General features: G+C 33.6%; 1 protein-coding gene and 1 long non-coding RNA gene across 3 annotated transcripts in view; one reads left to right on the top strand and one right to left on the bottom strand.

Annotated features, from left to right (window-relative positions):
- LOC106466350 (G1/S-specific cyclin-D2-like) overlaps window positions 1–23,732 on the bottom strand; it is a 54,998-nt gene that overhangs the window by 17,884 nt on the left and 13,382 nt on the right. The window contains exons 1-3 of one of the 2 annotated variants that reach the window (XM_013926633.2): window positions 16,820–17,678; window positions 12,505–12,720; window positions 6,298–6,454 (exon numbers count right to left, since the gene is read on the bottom strand). In XM_013926633.2, the coding sequence (XP_013782087.1) occupies window positions 6,298–6,454; window positions 12,505–12,720; window positions 16,820–17,020 (574 nt within the window). In that variant the 5' untranslated portion in view covers window positions 17,021–17,678. Of the gene's footprint in view, window positions 1–6,297; window positions 6,455–12,504; window positions 12,721–16,819; window positions 17,679–23,732 lie in introns of those variants that run through there. The other variant, XR_002612281.1, reaches the window with a different exon arrangement.
- Window positions 15,044–23,732, top strand: part of LOC111087619 — a 33,283-nt gene continuing 24,594 nt past the window's right edge. The window contains exon 1 of the long non-coding RNA XR_002612282.1: window positions 15,044–15,474. This is a non-coding gene — a long non-coding RNA (uncharacterized LOC111087619). The remainder of the gene's footprint in view (window positions 15,475–23,732) is intronic.

The raw sequence follows: 23,732 nt of genomic DNA, 5'->3' as shown, positions 1-23,732 counted from the left end.
CTTTAATGTTTACAGTACAAAACCAACAAGTCTTTGAAACGAATTCCGTACCTAAACGTTAGAGTATAACCAAAAAATGAAACACTCGATGGACTAGCCGACTTTAGGCGTACTTTTATTCATAACTGGGTTCTTTTTACAATCAGACAACTTATTATCATTTATAGAGCACGTAATCTGTAAGGTTTAAAAATCGTGCATTTTAGTTAATTTACATGTATCGTATTACAACCTCTGTGACAATAATAACCGAAATATACATTTGTTTAAATGGATAACCGATTGTTTAGTTATATAATCATTTCTTTTATGTGACAAACTCTGTGTCTGACACATTATCATATTTTGGCATTGTTTCATTTTTTTATGCCACTCACCTGTTATAATCTAACTACAACATAGTTTAATGGTTTCAACAACTATTTTGTTACGAACTCTTACAGATGCGTCTTCTTCAGAGAGCTGACTTTACTTCATTCGAAACACTCCTATTTAAGTGACAGGTATGATTAACCAATTTTTATAGATTTTGATTAAATTAATAATTTTTTTTTAAATGTACTTAAAACTCAACTAAACCTATGTGGTTTAGTGTAGGTTTTATGCGTTGATTTTTTCTCCGAAGAAAAAAAAATAAATAGCAGGTGTTACACGAACTTACGTACTTCATTACTTTTAATTAGTAATTTTTTAATTCGATGTCTAAAATGGAAACACGCATAAAAAGAGGCCACGTGATCGTTCAGCAGTTTCATATCAATTATACACTATATATATATATATGTGTGTGTGTCAAGACCGTCTCGTTACCAGAGAAGGGGAGGGTGGGATATAAACACGTATGAGGATGGATAAGGACATTTTCACAGAACTCATTAAAACCTCTGCAACAAACAAAAAAGGCCTTGAAAACTTGCAGACATGGGTTGTTTCCTCGAAGACTGTATCGTGGTTCATAGTCCTTATAAATATCATGGTCGTTACAACAGCTCGAGAGAGCCAAGGTTATGCACAATACAACAGAATGTATTAAGACTCACTTAAAGGATATGACAAAATGTTGAGTACTGACATAACCAACTGTAAATAACAATTATCGTGACGTACCAAAATGTTCACCCTAAACACAATGTAGTAATATTGGAAAAACAGAGATGAAAAGTTACAACAAAAGAGCACAAAATTTCACATCCGTTTGACTGGAATTATTGAAAGTTTGGTTTAGTTCGCATTTACGATTGTGTTAATCAACTGCCTTTTACTCTCATTCCTAGGTGTGATGTCACATGAAGTAAATTTTTTCAACCAGAATATCATATCATTTTTCTCTTACTATCACACCCACAAACTTCTGAAACAAGCAAGTCACTCGCTGTAGTCACCTGGTGGATCAATGTTAAGTTTACTGACTTAAAATACTGAAATCCGAGGTGTATCTTTGCGCTAAAACAGCAGTGTTTCACTCGGTGTAACCTGAATATTATATATATTCATATACAGGGAACTTGTCGGTTTATGAGTTTCTTCTGGAGCTTTAACTTTTACTGGACTTATTTACTTTTATGTGTGAATTTAGTGAAACAGTTTGAAATACAGGTACGGCACCAGACGGGACTAAAACTGAGATTTCTTATTATTATTTTCATGCTGTTGAGGATTTTGAAATGTTAGTAGAAAATATAATAGGTAAGAAAAACAAAATTGCTAATATACCTGCAAATACTGCTAAGAAAGTAAGAATGTTTATCTACTTTCTGGCTGATATATTTACAACACCAAAAAGAGTCTGACTAAAACTGAACAGACTTCAAAGTATCACTATCACTATAATGAAGGACATTAAAAAAAATGTTTTGGCTGTTTGGTCATGACTGGGTTTGTCTTTTATTTCCAAATAAAAGATATGGGTCTTCTTCATGATTCTGACATATACAGATTGTAATGTTTGGGGCTAGTACGCATGACGACAACTCCTTTTACAATCAGACAAAAGTAGGAAAATAAATGACAGAAAAAAAGTACATACCAATATAAAATGTGCAAACTCTCCGCCCCCTCTCCCCTCCGCCAACCGAAATTACACTCCCCTCCACCTCCAAACGTAGCTAATATGTGTATAAGACATCTTAACTACTTTCAACACAAAATAAATTTTCGTTTCAAATCATCCAAGTTTCAATCCGACAATTTTTACACTAGTTTATATCAACTACAAATGTATCCTACACACGAAAGTAACTTGCACATTTTTATGTACGACGATATGTTACAAAATATTATGAAATAAAAGACGATAAACTAATATGCACAATATCACAAAGTTGTATGAATTGTGGAACTTGTCATCAAGGTTGAAATCTTTTTCATATCCTACTTTAACTTACTTCTAACCACACTTATTTCATTGTGCGTTAAATAGTCTGTAATGATTTTGATTAGAAGTCTGAAAAATACAGAAACTAGTTTCTCAGCTAACAATAGGGAAACAAGACAGTATCATCTGTCTTCTTAGTGACTTATCTCGGAACTACAAAAGTTATCGGTTACTTTTTTGATACGAAACACTTTCCCTTGGACTGTGCTATACACCTTCCATGTTTGTCTTATGGAAAATTAATGTACTTTTTGCTCGTTAGGATAAAGATATTTGTGATATACAAGGTATTTCGTAAGTTGTTTATTGTCTATTCTGGCGGAGTACCACTTCTTACCCACCCTTAAAACTACAAATATTGTTATATTTTCACAAAAGTTTTCGTAATCTTATAAAACTTTGTTTCATAAATTTCTTTAGCTACATAAAGTGTTCTTTATTAAAAACACATCGTTTTTTTCTATAAGTATTTCTCTACTGTTTCTGCTTGCTGCGACAAATTACATTATAGAATTTATTCTAATTTAATAAATATTGTTTCGATAACTGCTATCGGCACTTGTCCATTGTTTAACAGAATAATTTCTCGAGACTAGATCGAAGGCAAATATCCGTATGCTTTATGAATAGTATAGGCCCTATTATGATTATTTTGTTGGATGTTTGGCGTGAACGGTTATTTTAGCCTGTAGCTGTCTTGTGTCAGTGTCCTCCATTAAAAGATTAAAAAGATAATTGCACAGTTGAAACCGAATCCTTTGCTGTCTCCCTCTTGTTTTCAGGTTCTGGGTATTAATTAGAACCTGTTTATACATTACGTTATCCAAAAACCTGAGCACGCTTTTCACTGAGTTAATTTCTTCAACGTGCAAGGTTGGCACATATTCCAGCCGTTCTATGCCACAACCATCATTCACTTTCTGAACAGCTATTAAATCCACCATCCGACTGACAGGCATTCTGTGCGTAGTGCTAGATTCTTAGTGGAATATAACGGATGACAGTGAGAAAGAGAGGAAAAAAAAAATTATCCGTCAACAGTAAATCATAGCGTGTTCACTGCAACGCCGCCACAACCAGCTATTACACCAAGCGCCCATTTATTTTCACCTCATCAGAACTCGCATTCTTTCTGCGTAATCACATACCCTATACGTAAGGTTTAAAAAAATGTGGGCGCTCGGTGGCGGTTAACAAAGAAAGAACGACTGCTTAGTTTAAATCCATCTATCACTATTTCCCCTCTTAAAACAAAAGAAGAACATGCTCTATTATCGGGATATGTAGAACTCGAAGAATATGTGCAAACGTTAACGTTAGAACATTTAAAAAAAAATAACTGTAACGCAGGTTACAAAGAATGGATGAGGCAACTGACGATGAATGTAACTTCATTCAACCAATAACTCAACAATGTTTGAGTGCGCATTGCAGGTTTAATTTTTACAAATTAATATTTTTTTAGGTTTGTTATTGTTTTTCTTAGTGCAAAGCAACATAATGGGCTCTCTGCACTCTGTTCACCGCGGGGAATAGAACCATAGATTTTATCGCTGTAAGTCCGTAAACTTGTTTGTTTGTTTGTTTTGAATTTCGCGCAAAGCTACACTATGGCTATCTGTGCTAGCCGTCCCTAATGTAGCAGTGTAAGACTAGAGGGAAGGCAGCTAGTCATCACCACCCACCGCCAACTCTTGGGCTACTCTTTTACCAACGAATAGTGGGATTGACCGTACCATTATAACGCCCCCACGGCTGAAAGGGCGAGCATGTTTGGTGTGATGGGGATTCGAACCCGCGACCCACAGATTGCAAGTCGAGTACCCTAACCACCTGGCCATGCCGGGCCCCGTAAACTTACCGCTGACCCAACCGAAGGACGTTTTAGGTTTCTCATTGATTTTAACAATGCATAAAAAACCATATACTTATATGGATCGTTTTAATTCGTTTTGCTTTATGGGAGTAAATATGAAGAAACTAAAATATTAGCGCAATTAATTATCCAGCTGCAAGTAATTGCATTTAGTATCCTGATATTTATTTAAAAAAAAAGGGATTGCAAGAAATATAGAGCAGAGTCTAGGATTTTTCTTCAAAACCTGTCTGTGATCAATAAAGCTTAAAGCTTCAGAAAAAGGCAATATCTGTAACTTTTCCTGGAGTTTAAAACAGTGTTAATTAGAACAACCTGGGAAATGAACATCAAATTTAAGAGCACCCTGTTTAAAAAAATATTATAACCTTAGCATAAAATGAAGCGAAGATTCACCAAGCAAACAATGCGGAATTGGAAGATCTAATTAGCACAATAACATAAATTACATCACTTACACCTTAATGAACTATCTGTGTCTCGAGTTATGAGAAAATAAACATTGCATGTCTCAAGAATAAACATTGTTACAAGTAGTAACTTACACTCAACTTTGATGACGTCATGACTTATTCCCTACACTGCCCAAGTGGGAAGCGCTAATACGTCACTTTTAAATTGAGAATAAGTATAGCAAAGAAATTAATATTTAATGTTGAGTAGTCATGAATCATAGACGATTGATTCACGAGCAAATATAATACATGCACTTTCTGTTGGAGAGTAGTCACGATACAGTGGACAACAACAATGACGGAACCTGTCGATTTTGCAATCAAGATGTGAAGTTAATTCCACTGAACCAAGAAGGTTCTCAAGCATAAATAAAATTCAATTATAAAGTTTGTTCTTAATTTTAATAGAATTAAGAATAAAAATTCAGATATAACATCTGAAATAATAATTATAAAACTTGGGCGTTTAAAACTGACCGTAAAAATGGCCAGATAATTAATGAAGAGTATTGTTCAATAACTGTCTGTGGGCCAGAGCCAAACTCTGGCCCGCTAATTACAGACAATTGATAGTTAAAATACACATAAAAAGGAAGATAGATGTTTTATAAATATAAAAAACACACAATGAATTATATTAAAGTAATTTAAGCTATGCTTTTCGTTTATTTTTAATGTATTTGACGCTTATTTGCTTCGCTTACAGTAATATCACGCACTTTTGTACTTTCCATATCAAAATTCTACAATATTTTGTAATACGAAATTATTAATTCCTTTCTTTAAGCACGCCATTGTTGTGACTTGAAGATTTGTAATTGATAACGAAACAAATAACATAATTTAAAAGGTTAATTTATCCTTAATTAAATTATAGGGTCATTGTTTAATAATGTTCACCAAAAGCTAAAAACAATTAAACATATGCATGTGAAGTGACAACACATATAAATGGTCTGTATGTTTATTGTTAGCCACAAAGTTACCCAATGTCCATCGCGGGTATCGAAACCAGATTTTTAGCGTTATGAGCCCTCAGTTTACCGTTGAGCCACTGGGAGGCACAAGTAAAAGGAGATCATATTCGTTAAACCATTGAATGAAAATTTTCTACGTAAATAATAGTAGAAAACTATTAACTTTTATTTTATGAACCCAGCATTTAATAAAATAAATACTTTGTTTTCGTTAAGAATACAAGTGTAGTTACTTGCTCTTGTTTTTCTTTATAGATTGTTTACACAAAAATGCAGCAAAAAATAGATAGAAATTTAATCAAATTGGTCTGAAATCGACTCAAAGATAGCAAATGATTTTGATATTACACAAGTATTATTATACCATACAATACTGTAAGTATAGTATATTTGTTTTTGTCCGATAAAAATATCAAGTCCCAAACCTACATGTACATAAAGTTCCGACAGCGCCACCTATCAAGTAGATGAAATTCAACACCGATTGCAGGAACATGTTGAAAAATATTGCTAACTACAGAAAGTCTGAATTCATTTGAAAGGGCTCTCTTAATTTACATATAAAAAGCACTTCTTATACTACACACCACAACAATGAAATAGCACAATTCTTACCTATAGAACAAAAAGCAATAAAAGTTTCAGCATGGTTTCTTGCCACATCTATTCCCCTAGCAAGAGGAAGCCTTTGGAGGATTGGTTCTATGAAATCATTTGGGGTGACAGCTGAAATATCCCACTTGAGCCTCCTGAGAACGAGGAGCTCCCAGTTCTAAAACAAAACAAAACTCTACATTAACCATGCATGCAAATATAAAGGTAAAAGACATACCGAATGTGTGATAAACATGTAAATACTAAGGACCTATCCAAATGAATCACAGCTAAAATAGGTTACAAAAACGGTAGAACAAACTGACTAAAAATACTTCATGTTATAAACTAATACATCAGATAAATAAAACCTAAATTGCATTAAATCGTCAGCTAGATGTCTTCGGTGTTACAATTTTTAGCTGTAATTCTAATAATGTCTATAAAGTGAGGGTTAAAAATGAAAATGTGGTCATTATGAGTGGTGTTCAAACAATTAAAAAAATATATAGATTTTTCCAAGCCAACTGTTTATATATATATTTTTTCAATCTCGGTAAACTCAGAAAGAAATGACAAAAAGTTTGTCAGACGAAACCTTAAAGCTGAAAAAACAAACAAACACAAAGTGCCCTTCTTTATCTTAAAAATCACCTCACACGACTGAAAGTCGTTCTGTATATGCAGAGCATACGTTATTCTTTCCAAGAACCAGCCTAACTCGCTGAAGTGCACACTTACTCTGTATAAGAATCCTCCTTACTCAACTACATTCCAAACTATACTCTCGATCAAACATTTTTTGCTTCTTTTTTCAGTCGACAAAGCTGATTCATCAGACTGAAACTACAAAATTAACTTGTAAACTTAAACAATGCTCTCTTGTGATTTACGTACAACTCTTCAATATTTTATAGTTTTGTTTGTATTGATTGCGGTAGCCTAACCAGAACGACTCTGTTGTTAACAGCACGAAGTGATACTGGTGAATATAATATTTTGTTATGTCTGTCGCGGCTGACAGTGAGCCAAACCACAAGTGTTTCGGTAAAAGAGAAGTTTCACTAGGCAATCTCTTAGATAAAAGATTCGTTTTAGACTTCGCAACAACGATTCAAGTGTTAGAGCTGAAATCAATCAGGATCAAGGTTGACAACCTTTGTATCTTTTAACAACCCTGTGACGTCCCAACTGGCGCTATCACACATATGTATCTACTTGATGATATGAGCAACTTCTCAAACGAATATATTTTCAATGCCTAATTTTTGCTAGTGATCCTCGTCGCTGTTCATAAAGACGAGGTCTCAAGACTAAACAGTGGAGATAAATCATAAAAGAACGACTAGAAAATTAATATATACTTTTAATTGGAATAATTACAAGAAAAAATTAATAACTATGACATATCACTGAAACTCAATATAAACAGTAAATCAATCATATTTTCAAAATTAACTTTCAAATATACCTGTTTTCGGCACCATGTGCCGCTTATCAAAATATGATAACGTTTCTTTCAAGGCAGGTGTTAACCACATGTTCTGACATATATTTAGCAGGCTTGGCACTTTGAGAGGTACCAACGGCAATACTGAACATAGTAAACTTTTTTCACCAGTAACAAGAATATAACGGCAAGCAGTGTTATTTCTGTTGCTTGGTGATCTCTCCCCACCAACTGCAATATCCGAAAAGAATCAATTGTGCTAGTTTAAAATCGAGAGGTGCCGATCACCCCATTAAGGACATACATGGGGAAAACTATTACACAATACTCTGATAAAAGCTTTAGAAAAGCGCACGTGCTACGCCCGTGCTGGCATCGTGCTACTCAATTCCAGCATTTGTGTTGCACTATAGGACAGATGGGCTTCGACTAAATAAGAAAGACCGAAGACCTTTTCTACTTTGGGTAACCCTGACTCTCTTACTTAACACAGACGTGGACGCAATAAAAAAATAATAAAAAAGGAGAGTAGTCGTTCTATCAGGACGCACCTTTTCCACATGCCATGGGGGGGGGGGCTTGAATTTCTTCCTTTTTTATATTTCCTTACAGACCGCGCCGTGCTGAACCGAATCTAAACGAAAAGTATTTCTAAAGAACCTTGCCTCGTTTTAAGTACAGTCGCATGCCAGTTTCAAAGAGGCTAGTCCTAGTCCTTGCAGTATGTTTATCTTATACTACAGCCATTCATACCGACCAGTGGGGTAGGCCTTCCGGTGCATAACCATTCAAAGCTATACCGACCGTTGGAAGCAACGTTGCTACGCTTTCTACAGTAAGAGTTACAGAACTTTCTTCTTTCACAAGCTCAAGAGACTGAATGAGCAACAACAATCAAAATAAAAAACAACAAAAAAGCTATATTCTGTGTACATCGCTAATTTGTTCGTTATACAACGTACGAGTAAGAGTAGTTGGTACGTATTATATTATTACATAAAGTATTAATATCACGCACCAGTCAAAAATGTTAATAAAAAAAGGTTTGAGAAAAAAAACATTTCTCCTTTCGCCGTTATTCCTTGTGAGGACGTATATTTTACGAATAAGAACAATTATTTATAAATATGAAAAAAAATACGCGGTTCTGAACTCGTATAAATAGGCCGCTGTTGTAGAGAACAAAAAATTCTTTGTAACTGTTTGTAGTTAAGCACAAAACAACACAACGGGCTATCTGTGCTCTGCCCGCCACGGGTATCGAAACCCAGTTTCTAGCGTTGGAAGTCTGCAGACATACTGCTGTGCCACAGGGGGCTGTTTGTTTCTGCTTTTGAAGCTTTTGAATATTTGAATAAAGCTACTCAAGAGCTATCTGTGCTAGCCGTCCCTGATTTTGAACTGATGGATTAGAGGGAAGGCAGTCAAACAACAGCACCTACCGCCAACTCTTGTCTGACCGAACAAAGTGATTTGACTGTCACACTTATAACTCGCCTACGGCTCTAAAGTTTTATCGAAAAGCATCGTTTGTTCCGGGGCCGGAGACTGCCTCAAAGACATAACGGAAACAGAAAACATGAAAGAGACATTTTGAATCTTCTGACTTATTCAACAATATTCATTTAAAAGTAAAAAATAAACAAAAGATATGAACAATCAAAATTTGCACGTCAAGTTAAGAAACACTCAGAAAATAAGACCTCTTGTTGTCACTGGCGTAGGCCTAACATCTTTGTTATTACTTTTTGTAGAGAAATGTCACAAACAGCTATTCCAGTGAATATTCATGGTTCTTTAACATTAAAACACAAAGCGCAAAGGAAAGCCAAAAACTGTCACTATTGTGGTTTATCAACATTCAGAATTTGTGTAAGTAGATGAAAATAATGAATTTAACATCCACGGTAAAAAAAAACACGGATTTATTTTGACATATATATATATATACAGTTTATGTTCATTCTGTGAGTGTACTATATAGTACTGAAAATACTGAAACAAAACTCCTTATGCAGTAAATTTTAATTTCATTTTCTCCCTTGGAAAAAAAACAAAATTTATTTTAAAAAGTATCCAAAAGCTATGAATGAAGGGCTAATGACTTTCTTGCCTCGAACTATATATATATCTACAGATACAGTGTATGTCTATTATACCTGACTGCAGCAATATACGTAGATAATTTTTTTTGAAGAAACACGCAACGATAACGATAACAGAACAGAAAAGGTTTCATCAAGAGACTATTTTCTTAGCGCAAATCTACACAATGGACTATCTGCGTTCTGTCCACCGCAAGGAATCGAACCGAGCATTTTAGCGTTGTAAGTCCGACAACTTACCGCTGATCCACCGGGGGACCCAAAGAATTAAGATACTCCGCTGAGCTAGCGAAAACGTCTGGCAGTACACAACATGCATGGTTCTCAACACAGCTGATATCACACGACGGAACAAGAGGAGACAGTTAGTCTGTGGTGACGTCATCAAAAGTTGGACTTACGCGATCTTCTTAGTGTTGATATCCATGGAATATGTTTTGAGGCGTATGCTATAAGCTTTCAGTAATGATGACCCTGAACTTCTGCCTCTGAAACAAATATCACGATTTTTTTCTTTGTTTTTCATATTTCTATCCCGTGGTATCACATGTTAAAAAGCTACTTGGTTGATTAGTTACAAAACAAATTAACCGTTATTTAACTACTATTGCATTATTACAGGATACTATAGTATTCATTAACCGTTTATTTCAACATTTCGTTATCACAGATTAAGCTTGGTTCCATATAATAGAATTCAAACAAGCGGTGTTGTTAGTTTCGTCAGATTCCTTCTCATAATGATTTGGGCATGTATTTTTAGTCAGATGATCCTGTCTACAGTATACAAGTTAAACGTCTAACTGTTAATTATTCTTAACCAATAATTAAATAAATAAAAAACAAGAAGCGCATTATGAGACTACTGTGTTTTCGTTATAAACCAATGCTAATTTTATGTGATATACCAATAATGTCTTTGTTTAACCCTAGCAGACATTACTACATATCACTTAAGTCACTTCTCAAAAACACAAAAGCCTAGGGGCGAGATGCACCCAGTGAATAAAAGAACTAACACCAGTTTTTTGGTTCATTCAGTTAAGTCTATTTGAATATGATAACTTAAAGAAGTTGGAGAATGATGCCCATACTCGAACTGGGGTTAACATGACCTTTAGCTCAAATATATTGGACAAAGACCAAAATTACCACATATGTTTTTTTACCAGTTTGGTCTGAATCAAGAATCCATAAATTCCCTGTTCTGGATTGCAACTTCAGATATTTAGGTTTAATACGTGTTTATATGAGGATCTTTAGGCAAAATCTGTCTGACAAATAAAATCATCTTACAATAATTCGCTCAGATTTCTTAGCAGAAGGATATGAATCATATATGCATATTTGTGCTCGCTCTCTTATAGAATAAACGTTAATTTTCTCTTTACAAGGAGAAATCACACTCTTTCTATACTGTTTAACGTCTTGTAAACCTCTGTTTAATGGCATTTAAATAATTCACAAGTAATACAAGCATAAATTCTGACTAAGAAGTTATCACACAGTATCACATATAAAAGTTGTAATGGTTTTCAAGCAAGACACAAAACTTGGGGCTGTCGAATAGTTTTGGGTCTCGTTTGAAAACCATTACAACTAATATAAGTATAGATAGCTACTGAAAACAATTATTTTTGGATACCTTTATATTGTTAGTGCAGAGAAACCAATTATCATAAAAACGTATGTCTAGAATACTCGTAACACAGAATAGCCAAACTTCTCTTGGTAGATCTAGTTCTCGAGATATTTTTCATCCAATTTAATTTGTGTATACATGTTATTATCGAGGTGGTTTATTTCAGGAACAAAAGGGAGGAAACTGATCAACTGACCAGAAAATTGGTGGTCGTGTTTATAAATAAATGAGCTCGACAAGGGCCTGTTTGTGTCTGTACTCAACCGAGAGAAAACGTTGGATGCTTGGTCATAACAAAGGAAGTGCTTTATCAACACTTATATCAGTTGGGTCCCTGGCCTTTTTCATAGGGAACATTTAGTGTTGAATGTTTCTAGAGGCGTCCAGTCAAACCACACTCACTCATCCCTATCTCATTAAACAAAGTTAATTTTTATTCATGCGAGAAAAAGAAATATCGCAATGAGAAACTGGCCTTAGGCGAAGCTGATTACACCAACATGCTGTACGTTCGTGAAATACATATACAATTTTGGAATCGTTAAATTGTCAATTCATAACGGATGATTTATGGTACTGAGATAAGATTGTCGATATTCAGTAATAACTCTTCTTTTTTATATACTTATTAATAAACGAAATAATTTGATTTGAAAAAATATATAAATAACTAGAATCACGCAATTTACCAAACAAGATACAGATCTATATATATTATTAACAAGAAATGATTATTTGTTTACTAGTATGAAATGTAAATTAGGAGACAATACTTTTTGTTCCTGTTAAATATTTACCTCCAGCTACACACACACACACACATATAAATATGCCTAGGAAATTGTACATAAAATACATTTTTCTGGGATACGTGTTAAGTTTTATCCAACATTGGCACAGAGCCAGTTTTCCATAGTTGAGGTTAAATCGACTGTAATCACTTAGACCTCTCGCAAGAAATCACAACAATGCTTGTTGTACTACACTGAGCGAAAGAGAAACAATTTCTCACCAATGCAAACACTACTAACCAGAAGTTCTTCCAGTGTGACGGAGTGGTCCGTGTAAGCACAAAGTTTCTCTGCTAAGATAGGTCTGGTTTGACGTACCTTCGACGACAAAAACAAACAAACCGCACCGACAAGTTGTAGCTGACTTTTTCGAATTTTCACAACAGAAAGAAACCTGTCCAAACAATTAACGGCCAATGGAAAAACATCTTGTTGGCATCGTTCTTCTTCACAAACCTGAAAACAGAATACGTTTGTAGCGTCACAAAAAATGTTGGATAAATAACTGAACACAACCAATATTTTATTTCAGCTTAAACTAAAATAACACAACTTTCTTACATAGCTATCATTAGTGTGAAGACATGGGTCATAAAAAATATTATAATATTAGTTCGATGATGAGGAACCCACTTTGAGACTAATAATGGTTGGAGACGGCTTGAATGGGTAATGAAGAAAAACTTTAATATAAGTTTAACATAACAGCAAATGTACAACGTTTCGACAAGGTTTTGTCATCATCAGGTACCCATTCAAGCCGTCTCCAACCATTATTATAATACTAGATGTACTTGCGCAGAATTCCCGAAAGTGTTCTGTTTCAAGAGTAAATAAAACCCAAATTAAGAGTAACAAATATTTATTATTCCTTGCTTTTGAAGTTCATATGTCATGCTGTGTTGTATCCTACAGAGTGCACAATTCTTCTCGTGATTCATGGTATGCACACGTTTTACTGATGTCATGACATTACAAATTGCAGCATTAAGCGTCCTTTGTGTGACGTGATTTTAGCGTCTACTGACAGAGAAAGAACACACTACTATATAATGGTGCCAGTGGATAAAACAGGTGACCCCTCCAGGCGGCCTTCAGCCTCCTTTCGGGAAAATAACTTATTAGCTCGTAGAAAATTATTTCACACATCATTATAACTACCTACTTGGATACTTTTCAATATTAAAAGCAAACCCATGCGTTTGTACGTCTTACAAACAGCTAAAACAGATCATAGCACCTATTATAAATAGATGTGTTAAAAACAAAGAAACAAACCAAACACCTAACTACATAAACCCAACTAGTCGAAATAAATGAATACACGCATATATGTATATACACACACACACTTCGATAAAATAGTAGAAATATTGGTAAGGAAAATGAGTTATTCTCATATTACCGTCGTTTTATGTTTTTGTTTTTCATAATATATGTATATATATAATAGAAACGTAAAAGAAATAACCTATAATCACTTGAAGTTAGGAACTTCAAAAAAACATTTGGTTAAAATAATTGGGAGAAAAAAATATTCATGTGTCTATACACTTTAAGGCAAATATTCTTAATCAAGAATTTGAAAAAAAAATGTATAGCATCTTTTGCATTAAACTTATTGGTGAAGACAACTGAGAAAAGTATGTGTGTTGTTTATATTTGAAAAACAACAGAAACTTGATTTATTTTATAAATATAGCTATAGAAAGAAACATTATAAAAGATAATGTGTTATTGCCATTTTGCTGTAAAGGAGAAAAACTGCAGAAAATATTGTAAAGAATAATAATTAATTAGCGTACGTTTTTTTTTTGTTTTTGTAAAATTTGGTGGATTGTGATAAAGAATGTTTGGTGAAGAATGATTTGAAATGTTTCGGAAGATAAAAATGTAAACATTAAAAGTAAGTACTGCACTATCTACTGAACTGCGTTAATGAGACGACTATAGTGAATTAAGATTGTATATTTTACGAAAAAACGTATTCCGAAAAAAAAAGGAAAAAAACCCAGTAAACCCAATTCTGCAAAAGCGAAAAGTATGTTAATGCGAATGTAGGGGCGCTAATTTTGAGCCCAATGCATTTTAATGCTTTTCCTCAAAACAAACGTGTGAATAAAAATAGCAAATGAAACATGATTAATTAATAATGGTATTTTAGTCAAAACATGTTGAAAATTAGAAATATATAACTGAATGTTACCTCTTATGCAAAACCACGCTTAACAAAAGAAACATGAAAAATATGCAAGTTCATTTTCTTTTGTTTGTTTGAACTATATCCTAACAGGAATCTCATTGGAACTTTTAATACTCGAAAATTAATTTTGTGGCCAAATTGTTTGTTTTTAATTTTTTAGCATGTATAGCAAATAAAAGTTGGTGCTATGAGCATCAACCATTATCTGAGGGTTAGATTGTTTTATATTTAGCTTTTTATCATATTGTATGATGTTTTCAGTGTATGGTTAAGAATATAAGCGAAAATAATTTTGAAATCGTTTTATCTAGGCCACTTAGATAAGCTATATTTTAAAATATTGTAATCTGTAACAGTGGATTTTTTATGGTGGTTATTAATCAATAAATTATGATAAGAAAAATTATTCAATAAGAAATCTAAATTAGCCTTACCAATGCATTTGCTTTGAAAAATTATTAGAATAACAATTATTAATTCGTCCCCTAAATATAAAATGTGAAAAGAGGGGGCTTGTGTAGTTCATGCACTGTAACGTAGGCCTAATATAAACTGTCATGGCGTATACATTGTCGACGTCATTAACGTACTTTCCTAATGTCCGTTGTTTAATAATTAATGTTTAGTTGTGAAAGTATTAATTTAAAATATTGTATGCGAACACTAAAATAGCTCATCTCTACGCCAATAAGTTTAGTAAGAATGTTAGTGAAAAGAAAACGGAACAAATTATCAGAAGACTTGAAATTTCAGAAACTAGTTTCGATACACATTCGTGCTTTTTTTTCAGTCCCACGTTGTTTTGTTGTTAAGATTAGTAAGATTCTTAAGTTAGATAACTAGTTGATGTTTCGACTTGTGCCTTCTTCCCAGACTTTGTTAGTATTAAAAAAGGCGTTAAACGTTTGAAATGAAGTGTAGCGAAACCAGGATAATCTAACAATTTTAGTGTTCCCGATCGTAACGAAAAAATGTGTCTGAAAACTGGGACAATTCTGATTTTTCGAGTAAGTTTGGTAACTCTAATTAAGAAACTTGTATAAATCAATGGAAAATTATTACTTGAGTTAGGCTACAACGTATAAGTTGATTAATACACAAGAAGAATATTCTAGTCTTCAGAAATGTTTTACTGTTTTAAATTTTCAACATTGAAATTGTATTCTATTTGTATGCTCAAAACGAAAAACAAGAACAACTTGGCTTCTAGCTGCCCAACGAATTATATGACTTGATTATGGCATGCTTTACATTTCATGTTGTATAGTATATGTTACTTTACAATGGACGGGAAATATTAATTATATACGTACTTATGTATGTAAAATCATTCTGCTGTAACTACTATAGCTCCAACAATGAATGAGGTATCATTTAAAAGATAATTTTCCGTAAAGTCAAATAAACAAAGAATGTTGTTCGGTTCGTTTGCAGAAGCAATTTCAAACGGTCATGTTATAAGCCTAAAACACCCATTTGGCCTTTGGTATTTTCAATTTGAGTGGTAACTTATATGACATGGGTTAAAATGGCCAGGTCGGAAACCCTAAAGTTAAGACACAACTGTTTTTACTTTTTAGTTTTTCTGATCAGGGTAACTAATCAATAACACCTGCTGCCTTTTTGACTGTCACTTTTATGAACTGCACACGTGTTCAATGGCATATCGCGGGCTCAAACTTTGGACCTTCAATGACGCAGCCTAGCATGCTAATAACTTGACCACACCCAGACATTAGTAACGATTTGAAATCGAGGTGTTACAGGTCTAGCCTTCCTGTCAGTAGGATAGGTGTAATTTTCAAGTATTCTTAACAAAGTTATAAGATGTACAATTGCTTTGGTTACGTTTTTAATCCTTAATAATGTTTTGTTTCTGCTAAAAATCTTATAATTTAAAAATAGTTAATTGGTATTACTAGCTAAACGTTTTGTTCTACTAGATAATCAAAATAAATTATTGTAAATTGTATACAGTAAACAACAAACATTGCATTAACACACAGCTTTCTCCACAATAAGTATAGCACTAAATCTGTAAAACACAAAATTTTACCAAATAGGACTATTTTTTGAGTAATCCAGAGTATCATCATCCAGTATAGTGTTAGGCCAGTTTAGTTTATATAATATTAGTAGGTTTTGTCATCCACACTTCCTAAACCTTCGTTGACTTCATGTTTTTAAATCAAAAAATGGAAAATTTAAAAGAAGCGCGCGTTATATGTAAGTTTGAAATTAGAAATCGTAATTTCCTTAAAATCGACACCTAAAGAACATGAATATCTAATTTTCATTCACTAATTTTTAGGTACTACTTTCATATATGAAAGTGAGGTTCAAACATCTTACCTCCCACATCCAAGTTGTAACTATTTTTCTCATGTAGGGTTTGAGCTCCTTCTGAAAACAATTAAAATAAGATGACGTAACAGTATATCTATCTTCCAATCGCAGCGTATTTTGCAGAACTTGATCAGTATACAACACAGGATCTTGATATCCTTTTGTCTCTGTTTCCTTCAAACTTCCCTCGCAGCATAGAAGTTCCATCCCTTCTTGATACGTCGGTACCTGTTCTGAGAAGTCACAGCGTATTTAACTTTCAAGGAAAACCTGACACTACTGAGAAGCCACGTTGACTATTTTGGGAGTGTCATGTTGGACCCCTTAATTCTGGGAAAAGTGTGATAGAACACTAATGACAAAAAGCTTGTGTTGCTAATGGTAACACCAGGTTAGAGGAGTTGAGATAAAAAATATATATATATAGAATGCTGGAAAAATAACTGAGCGAATAATCGTCTAGTATCAGTATCGGGTCCAGTTAGTTACTAACTTGCTGGTGCTTTTGCAGCAAAGACTTAAAATGTTCTAGAACCCGGGTTCGGCCTCTGTGGCAAGTTGCTATTGAAAGAATCTCCAGCCTACCGCCTTTTTCTCGACGTATCGTATTCGATTACCACCTCGATGAGAAGCGGGTTACAGTGTTATCATCTTAACAAATCAGCTGATCGCAGGATGTGTTCAGCGACTGCGCAGTAATTGAGCCCTCCTACCGCACTCTTATTTGACCGTTGGCTTGTCTGTCAACAATAGTCTGGCGGCTGTGCACTTGTATTCAAAAGTATGCCGCTCAGTTGTGTATTGCATGTGATATTTGAGCTAGACATTGTTTGTATATGCATGCACACATATGGACGGACAAGTCTGGAATACTGCAGCGTTTCTTTGCAAAATGGTAATTAAAAAGTAAAAACCGAAATCAATGGCCTTTGGTTATTAATCAATAAACAAACCGAACTGTCCTGTACACTTCTTGACTTTGTCCGCTTAATGTGGAAATAATCGGTTTAAGAGTGCTGATTTAATGCATTAGTACTATACAAGCCTTTAATTGATCACTAAAAGAGTGAGTGTTATAATATATTTATATTCTCATGAATATTTTACACGTTGTAGTGACAAACACAAAACAAGTTCGTATAAAATATACGCATAAATGAGATATGAAGAATGTTAAAAACATAAGGACATCTTTATCTACTGCATTGCAGCGACAAACAAGAGACCTTGCAGTTCGTGCAATATAAAGTTAACGAGAAGAATGATATGGACACAATGAAAATTTTTATCTGCTATAGTAAACTAGTTCTTAAAGACATATGAATATCACGTAAGGAATAGTATAAACATAATATTCTTGTTTATGTTCGATGACGAGGAACCCACTTTGAGACTAATAATGCTTGTCGAAACGTTGTACATTTGGTGTTATGTTAAACTTATATTAAAGTTTTTCTTCATTACCCATTCAAGCTGTCTCCATGCATTAGTACTCTTGTTTATGGGTTAGCCTTAGGTTCTGTTCATACATGTTTTAACAATCTCTTGAGTATTTATAATACACGTTGCAAAGATATAATGTGCAAGAAGAGCTCAGATTTTTATTCAAATATCTATAGAAAATGCAATTAAGGACCAAATTAATCTATTTATTTTGAGATTCCACGAATTATTGTTTCAAATAAAATGTATATTTTCAAATTGCTTCGACTGATCGTGCTATCATTGATGTAGCAGACTTTATCAAATCTAATAGTCTTTCTGAATTTACAAGTATCAAAAATAAAGCAACTGGTCTACCGTTTTACAATGGAAATATAGTTTCTTGCGTGCGTGTTTTAGTGTATCTTTTGAAAGATCACGTGCCAGGGAAAACTAATACTCCACATTCTTTGCTCTCAGCAATGACTACACCAACAACTCTGTTTAGCTACAGACCTGAGTAGCAGCAACTTGTGCATGATATATCATATAATAACATTCCTTCACGTTACAATAATTTATGGCATTTATGTTAATAATGCCTAACGCTAAAACTTGAGACCATGAACTTTGATGTTTCACGGTGATGAAAATGGCGTTTGTTATAACTTATCGTAGCCTAAGTAAGTGAATCCATGATCTTTAATGTTTGTTATTACTGACAGAAATCGATGGCGTAGAAAAGAAAAATATATGGGTATTCAAATATTTGGATTTCATGGTGGAGGAGCATTTTTATTTAGGTTTGTTTTTGAATTTCGCGCAAAGCTACAAGAGGGATATTTGCGTTAGCCGTCCCTAATTTATCAGTGGGAAGACAGCTAGTCATCACCACCCACCGCCAACTCTTGGGCTACTCTTTTACCAACGAATAGTGGGATTGACCCTCACATTGTAACGCCCCCACGGCTGAAAGGGTGAGCATGTTTGGTGTGACGGAGAATCGAACCCGCGACCCGCTGACTGCGAGTCGAGCGCCCTAACCACCTGGCCATGCCGGGCCTTTTATTTAGGTAGGTAAAAATATAAATAAAACCAATGGGCAGTTTCAGCTTCAAAATACATTGTTGACAGTTTACTTCACTATTAACACTGCCATATTTGACTATAAGAATTATTTGTACGTGTTTAATAATGAAAATTAAAAACATTTATTTACTGTAAGGTATGTAATTTTTGACGTTGTATAGATACGATACTAACTAAAACAATTACGAACATCTGTGTCTATGTATGACTGATTCATTCTTATTATTTTCTACTCGATCAGTACCCCATCCCACCTCGTGGGGGGTCAGCGTTAAGTTTACGAACTTACAACGACAAAACGTGGGATTCGATTCCCTGCGGTTAGATAGAGCGCATATATAGCCTATTGTGCAGTTTTGCGCTCAAATAAACAAACTACTCGATCAATTTATATTTTTGTTATTGTACAGAAAGTGTGTATATGTATACATCTGTGTATTAAGAAAATACGCAACAATAGTATATACATGTATGGAACTAATTATGTTGGTGTACTTTAGTCTTAGCTATAAGTGAAAATTATTAAACGTTGACTTGGTTAAAGAACGATAAATGAAGAAAACATGCATGGGGATAAAATTAAGCTTAAAGTGTATATACATGTGATAAGAGGCAAAATTTCAATATTATTAATTGTTATAGAAGCTTGTTAAAGATCATAAACTGGTTACTGAATACATATTTAATTGCTACTAGTATGGGGGACTCGTGCTTTGTGTACGAAACTTTTTTTTTGTTTTTGTTATTGTGGTGGTATTTTGTATTTAAGTGTAAAGAGTTTAGAAAATGTAAAGGGAGTGCTGTATATTTAAAATGATTAAGTAACGTGCCTAGACTACCACATATGAGGTTAATTACGTAGAGTTATGAACGAATCTGATGGCCGTGCGGGGCGTCTCAATGACTGCGAGGTTAAATCCAAGTGGGTTAAACTTATTACACAACACTTGTTACCCACCCAAACACCTCTAGTACAAAAGACACTTTGAGCCGTGTAGTGATACTTTCAAAACCTAGGTATTGGAGGCAAGTACCGGTACTCTTAAGTGTCTATAAACAAATGAAAAAATTCCCAAACTAAACTTTAACGCATAAACACTGCTGTTTGAGATGTGGCTCTGAGGAACGACACGTCCATTACCCAAACACCATTTCCTTTGCTAACGCACAGTACTATCTTATCTACACCCACTCTCCCATTTCGCATATGGTGACGTCGCCCGAACATCCCTGCTCCTAATTCCATTTCTTCATAGTTTAATGAAATTTAAAAATATTCACACTCACGCATACACGCTACTCTTTTAATTACATAGATTCTGAAAGTTCTCTCCAAGGATACACTGTTCTAGAACTACATCCTACCAACAACCCAGAAGAAACCCTCCGTGCATATCACAAACCTCTAGACCTTAAGAAGACTAAAATGATATCAGGATTGGGTTTGGATCAGCTACCCGCATTATAAACGTACTTTCAAGAGTGTCAATCATCTGCCGTGTCACTTTATCCTGCTTTTAAAAAGTAATAAAATACCTTTAAAACGTTATATTGAGCGGAGTTATTAACGTCTTGTTTAGGCCAAATTTATGTTACTTTTAGGAATTTAAAGATTGACGCAGACCACTTTAAGATATTTGTTACAGCCGTTAAACAAATTCGTCTGTTTGTTAAGCACAAAACTGCATAATTGGCTCTCTGGGCTATTCTCTTCGTTGGGATCGAACACCAAATATTAGTGGTAAAGTAAAGTATTAGAAAGAACAAGATTCCAATTTCAAAAAAATATATTCCTACGACGATGGTTCAGGACAAGAACTAGTGTTTGTGTGATCCCTTAGTGAGGTATGCTATATTGTTTACTTATTGTTGCTTTCATTAACAATATTAATTAGTATATTAAATCTAATTACTTTTTATTGTGATTTATTATTTACAATTATACTTTTATTGTAAAGAATGTTTTGCATTGTCAGCTCATAATTTTTAATAAGGACTAACCTAAGTCTTCTAAGATGGCTGAACCTTGTGATATATTATTGGGATTATGCCCGAAAATATCGCTAACAACGAGGGTGCCTAGCTAATGAAACGATGTATTCTATTAGTTATAAGTCTAAACATATAAACATCATACTAAATTAGCTGATTGTCAGGTTGAATTTTAGTTCTGCACTAAGTACATCCCCAACGTGGTGGACAGATCACAGATAGCCCATTGTGTAACTTTGCGCATCATAACAAAACAAACAAACAAAGTACATAGCTTACCCTAATCGGAAGTTATTATTATTATAAGCCCTCAAGCTGGAAGAGTACTCAGATTTATGGGAGGGCTAGAAAAACTAATGAGGCAAAAAGCAAAACAAATAAATAAGACTAAACGCAAATGTTTCACGAAATAAACTCTAATAAAAGAAATGGTTATATCAAAAATCTAGTAAATAACGTATGTCAACATGAAATATATTCCCACAAAAGATCTACGTTTCAGTCGTGATGTAGAGATAAAGCATACCAACAAACTAGAAATAATCGTGCAGAAATAATTTATGTATAAATAAAAAAAAACAAATATTATAGTTTACGAGCTTGGAAAATTTACACAAAACCCTTGATATAATATTTATAAAAGTCGTTAGTCTGTAGTTTAAGACAGGGGTACAATAATAAATTCTTTGTCAGAGCACAGATTAAAAAAAAAAGTTATGAGCTATATGAAATAACTAACTTTTTAGCAACTAATTAGAAATGCTGTAATTATAGAGAAAATGTCTGCAATAACTAAATAAAAGATCTGTTATTTTGATAAAGATAAATGGAAATGACCATTCTTGGTGAAAATTGCTTAAGACTGCAGAAGACAAAAATAATGTGATAAAGCATTTAATAAACGGTAAATAAAAATTCAAGCAACAGGTGGCGGATTTTAAATTTTAATGTGCCGTTTTAATGTTTCCTGAGAAAGGGCTCAAGTCAGAAATGGGGAAATACCCAATACGCAACTGAATACCTAGATTTGCGAAATGTGCTAAAACACGTCGTTATACTGTTGTTTTGTTCAATTTAGGTTTTACTGAGCAAATTTAAGAAGTTGCCAGAGAATTCTCACTGTAAATCATGTTTTTGGCTTGAAGGTCGTGTATGATTTTGGAAGTAATTCTCTAATGTTTTGCAAAATACTGTGTGATACAAATTAAGATTCAATATAATAACGATAAAACTAGATAAACCACTGGAAGTTTTTCGGCTGCATAAGCATTTTGTTTTAGAAAATAAACAAATATATAATGTTGTTTTCTGTATAAAACTTCAATAATTGGCTGTAATATTTTAAATTTAGTTATGTTTAGTGTTCTTTATTGGATTGTAATAAAATATACAACAAATATTATAGTCGTACATACATGTAACGTCATAGTACTCACACTTAATTATTGATATTAATAATATCAATTTTTATAATTTCATCGACTCAGAGTTACACACTACTTATAGCTTGTTTACGCTGACCTATATTTACTAGATATACTTCTGCAGGGTCCCCGAAAGTGTTCTGTTTCAAGAGTAAACAATATGAAAATTAAAAGTAACAAATATTTTTATTTTTTGTTTTCGAAGTTCATATGTTATGCTGTATTGTAACCTACAGAGTGCATAATTCTTCTCGTGATTCATGGCATACACACGTTTTACTGACGTCACGACAGTACAAATTACAACGTTAAGCGTCCTTTATCTGACGTCATTTTAGTGTCTACTGACTAACTGACTGACAGACAATACACTACTGTATAGGTTCGAGTTCTTAAAATAAACAACTTCTACCAGTTAACAAACTAAGGTTTATAAATCTATTACTAACTGTGATTGTTAAACAAATTATTGGAACACACATATAATGTTTACGTCTTTCAAAAGTTAACCATTTGTAGTTTATAATTTAGGAACAAGAAAGCTCCTTTTTTGAACAAATTTTGGCATTTTTAGGTAGAAAAGTACTCAGATTTAGGTATGGGGATTCGTAAAATTGCAATAAGAAAAATCTATATCAGCAGGAGACGCTTCAACTTTTAAACAATTTAAATTTTGTATTAGCCTAATAAAAATACGGTTTGAATAGGAAAAATGTGTTACAGAAACAATTCCACTGCAGTATTATCAAGACACGAGTCCTGTAAAACAAACAGAAGAAATTTACGTTATTTTTTAAATTATAATAAATAATTAAAAACAACGTTTTGTATTTACACAATAAAAACTTTATTGAAGCCGTACGACTTTCACTTTAAATTAGAAATATCACTCTACAAGTACATGTTTCGACGTGATCTACGTCATGCTCAGGAGTAACTTACAAGACTATTTTACACTTTCCTCTTGTCGCATTACTTCATTGTTAGTTGCA

Source organism: Limulus polyphemus, unplaced genomic scaffold, assembly GCF_000517525.1.
Source record: "Limulus polyphemus unplaced genomic scaffold, Limulus_polyphemus-2.1.2 Scaffold73, whole genome shotgun sequence".
Classification (NCBI taxonomy): Eukaryota; Metazoa; Arthropoda; class Merostomata; order Xiphosura; family Limulidae; genus Limulus; species Limulus polyphemus.
This window is presented reverse-complemented; position numbering and strand designations above follow the sequence as displayed.